The 4,556-nt window shown below is 42.0% G+C and overlaps 1 protein-coding gene across 2 annotated transcripts in view; it reads right to left on the bottom strand.

Annotated features, from left to right (window-relative positions):
• Window positions 1-1,658, bottom strand: part of AVL9 (AVL9 cell migration associated) — a 39,199-nt gene extending 37,541 nt beyond the window's left edge. For both annotated transcript variants that reach the window (XM_011362467.2, XM_023532022.1), the window contains exon 1: window positions 1,327-1,658. In XM_011362467.2, the coding sequence (XP_011360769.1) occupies window positions 1,327-1,419 (93 nt within the window). In that variant the 5' untranslated portion in view covers window positions 1,420-1,658. The remainder of the gene's footprint in view (window positions 1-1,326) is intronic.
• Window positions 1,659-4,556: the final 2,898 nt, after the last annotated feature.

Here is a 4,556-nt window from a genome sequence, read left to right as displayed (position 1 = left end):
CTCACCCACAACCAAAGGAAGTTATAAAGTGACAATTAAGATCAAAGATGTTAAAAAAAAAAAAGAGCAAAGACGTGAAGTTTTAAAGAATTAAAAATCTAATGATGATGAATGCCGTGTTTGCATGCCATTATACAAAATGCAAATATCTATTCTCTTAGCTCTAAATATAGGGCCACATTTAAAAAACATATTCTACAGCTGCTTGGAATTTTTTTTAATACCACACTGAATAATGCCACTTCCTCCTTGGGATCTTCCTATGCCATTTTTACCTGAGGGACAAGGACTTTGATATATTTTAAAGTTAAGCAGTCTTTAAAACACATGCAAACACAATCATCTTTTCACTTCATCACTTTTTTGTTATTATTCTCCAACGAACTTAAATTTTTCCAAAAAAAGTCTTCTAAAGTGTTACATTTTCTGTGAAATATCGGAAGCAAAATGCTACATTACCTAGTGGTAGAAATCGGTATTTTTAATATTTAAGCAATTCAGTTTCCTGTTCACTAGCACATTATGACATCATTGCCTTCTAGTGTTTACTCCCCTTAAATAATCCTGTTTCTGTTTTGTTCCCTGGCCTTCGATACACAGACTGCAAATGTACCATTGTTCCCTTTACCATTTCTATGAAGCAGCTTACAAACGACTTTGTAAAAAAAAAAAAAAAAAAAAAGACATTTCCTTGCACGGTAAACACACCTTCTCTTACTGCAACTGAGCTGGAGAGGTTAACCTCTCACCAGAAACAAGATCTGGACGAGATCGAATAGCAAAACGAAGCCCAATGGGAAAGGCGGGGCGGAGTCAATACACCACCCTAACGCGACGGATTCTCGGGCTTCCAAAGATAAACAAAGGAAGTGGATTTTCCCACCGCGCCACATGTGCTTCGACCAACCTTAGGCGTTGGTGTGGAAGCCCACGGAACTCATGACCTCGAAAACGCAGTCCAAGTGCTGAATTTTCCTAAAGGCTCCCGTTATACGTGGACATGCAAAGTCAATGGAGACAGAGATGGACTGGGACGAGAGTGGGGCCGATCTTCCCCACTCTCTCCCTCCACCAAGGAACCTAAACACCGACCAACCCCAACACACCAACGCGCAGCTCCTCCGCTGCTTGGAAAGCAATTTTCAGGGGCAGGAGAAAGAGGGAATTGCGGGCATGGGCTGCAGGTGGGGCGAGCGCGAGGAGCTGGAGAGAGGAGTCGAGCTGAGGCGACTGGCCGAGGGCTCTGCGGCGGGGATGGAGGAGGGTGGGCGCCGCCGGCGAGGGGACGCCCGAACGGCCGGGGGCAAGATCGGGTCCCTTCCTCACCTGGCAGCCCTTCTTGTGATGAAAGCCAACCACCACGATGTGCAGGACAGGCCCCCGGGGGGCGCCATCGCCGCCCCGCCCGGCCTTTTCCATGACAGCCGCCGCGGGCCCGCACGACGACGACTTCAACCGCCAAGGGCGGCGGGTCGGGCGACCCCGCGGTCCCCAGGAGGACGGCGATCAGCAGATTTCGGGTGTCAACCAGGGCGCCGCATGAGTGCCGCGCAGGGGGCCTGGAGGCGGCCGAGGCTGCTGCAGCTCCGCCCCGCCCCCCCTCCGGGCCGCCGCCGCGCTTCCCGCATCCGCCTGGGCGGCTTCCGGGCTGTCACCTGACGCGGCGGCCGCCGCGGGCGAGGCGGAGCGAAGCGGGCCCCGGAGGGAGGACGCTTGGGGGCGGGGCCATGGGGGCGGGACCTACGGAGTGGGTGGGGCCTGGGAGGGGCGAGTACTTCCGGCACGCTTGTCGCCCCCTTGCTCCCCAGCTGTGGCCTCTACTCGCTCCCTCCTTCTTTGCCCTCTGTTCTGTCTTCTTAAAATCTCCGCTCCTTCGCTCCTCTTCTCACACCTTTACTTATTTTTTAACGTCTTTTCTATTCATTCTCTGAGTATCCAATTCTTTCACTTCATTTCCTTGGACTTTCTGGCTTAGGGTCTCTCTGCCCTTTACTCTTAAATATTTGATAACACGAAGGAATATTGATGCGGAGCCCTTAAGTAACTTGCTTACCCAGAGTTTCTTCCAAGTTTTTACTTTTCTTCCCATTTAAATATTATCTATAGGAGTTTGGAAGCGATTTAAGGCCTGAAGCAGAGTATCCTTGACAACAAAGGAAGTTTACAGGGACATCTATATAATGAGTAGTCTAGTCCTGCTGTTTAAAAAAGAACGATATTTTCATTCTCTCTTTTTTCTGGGTTTAGTACTCCAGTCAGGACAAACTATATGAGATCTTGTCACCAGGGTTTTTATAATTTCCTAGCTGATTGTACTACTTCAATTTTTTTTTTTTTTTTTAGTATTGATTCTCATCCTGTCAATTTAAAGTGAATAATGGAAGTGCTAACATTTAACAAGTCTTATCCAGGACAGTTTTGGGGTTAAACGAAAGGATAGGTGTCTGCTTCAAATAGAATTCGAGATTACTACAATAATTGGCTGTGAAGTTTAGGACTGCTCGAATTCTATTTGAAGCAGGCAACTACCTTAGTTTAAACAACTTTAAAAGTTGATATTTTCTCTCCTGGCCTTGAAATTTAAGGACATGCATTCTAATCTAAGTATAGCTGAGAAAAACAGGCATCCTATAATCAAGTTTAGTTTCTGATTCAGTAGAACTGTTTTAATGCTACCAAAAATACTGTAGAAATTTTTAAAGATGTTTCTATCATTTATATAATACAAAATTCTTGGCGTTGGCTCAGAACTATGTGTGAAACTATAGTATTCCCTGTTTGCAGAATATGTTACTGTTCTTTTCCATCTCTCATATTTTCCACAATTGATGTAGCTAAAATTAAAGCCTAATTGAACATCTTTTTAAAAGTATGTAAGGGTAGGGCATTTTAGAACTCTGTATCTACAATGAATGTCAATTGTTTAATTCATTGTGCAGGACACCCAGTGAGGGCTTTATAAAAATCTGTATCACTTTGCATCCTAGAGCTGACACTCAAGATTAAATCAGTTATTCATAACTATTACGTTGCTTAAATGTTTTAAAAATATATCATTTAAAATAATGCTACAAACAAAGAAGATATGTTACTTGGAAAATTTGGGAGAGAAAGTAAGCAAGAAATTTCCGGATTTTTTTCCATCTCTAAATATATAGACTGGTACATATAACAATTTAGAATAACAACTTTTAAGTTAGTTTTTTATGAGTTGTATTAATATAATAAATTCATTAACAAGATATTGTCTATAAGAACAAATATCTTGAGAAAAAATAGAAATTTTTATTAAAAAAGTGTTGGAAGGAGATTATCAAGATCAGAATTAACAATTTGAGACAATCGAATACTTTCTGAACATTATTCTGAAAAAACTTTTGCTTGTATTTTTATGATCTTTATCTCTAGGGAAAAATAGGAAATGCTTTTATGAACCTATGATACATCGAAGAGGCTCTTCTAGTTACGTGTATTTTATGATGAAGATAAATTCTATTTTATGTCTGCTCTGTAAGTAAGAGCTAAAGGGAGAAAAACTCTGGGGACATTGAGCTATGACATGTTTTCAAGTTCATTAAAAATGAACTCTCCTTCCGGAATTGGCCTGTCGTTTCTTTTTGCATCATGCCTCAGAAAACAACAGGATAAATAAAACCACCCCCTTCCTGCAATCTCCATTAACTCTACTGTGTAAATGAACTATATCTCCTTTTTCAGAGTACAGTCATCCCCCCTTAATTGCAGGAAATAGTTCCAAGACCCCTATGGGAAACCTTGGATAGTACTTAACCTTATATATGCTTTTTGTTTTCCTTATTGAGAATGTTCACCTCTTCACTTAAAGGAAGCACTGTATAGCTTCTCTTTGGCATATCCGAATTGCCAGCATCATGACTTTTTCACGTTGGGGTCATTATTAAGTAAAATAAGGATAATGTGGACACAAGCACTGTGATTCTGAGACAGTCGATTTGATCACCAAGATGGCTATTAAGTGACTAACGAATGGGTGGAGAACATGTATAGTGTGAAGAAACTGGACAAAGGGATGTTGAGAGATTTCATCATACTACTCAGAATGGTGCACAATTTAAACGTTATGAATTATTTATTTCTGAATTTTTCCATTTAATATTTTCAGACTGTGGTTGACCAAGGGTAACTGAAACCATAGAAAGCAAAACCACAGATAAGCAGGTGCTGGAGAGGAATTCCCCACTTAAATGGCCAATATTTCTAATCAGTCCTTTGTTCTGCTTCTCTAAACATGCTTGCTGGCATAGGCCAAAGATCTCAGGGTCAACTGAGAACTCACCCTCCCCTTAAGATATATTGCTTTTAGTGTTTAGACAGATATGTCCCCTCCCTTTAAGATGTATTGCTTTGGTGCTAGAAAAGATGTATTGCTTTAGTGCTTGTGAGAAAATCCCATGCTCTGTAACTGCTTGTAGCCCATAGCAATTTCAGGGGTCTGTGAATCAGCCCATGCCAACTGTAACAACGCGGGTCTAAAAGTGAAATTACCCCTAAGCTCTGGGCCCAGATTTTCAGAGCAC

This window comes from Pteropus vampyrus, unplaced genomic scaffold, assembly GCF_000151845.1.
Source record: "Pteropus vampyrus isolate Shadow unplaced genomic scaffold, Pvam_2.0 Scaffold75, whole genome shotgun sequence".
NCBI classification, from domain to species: domain Eukaryota; kingdom Metazoa; phylum Chordata; class Mammalia; order Chiroptera; family Pteropodidae; genus Pteropus; species Pteropus vampyrus.
Note: the sequence above shows the minus strand (reverse complement) of the source record. Positions and strands in the feature narration are given on the sequence as shown.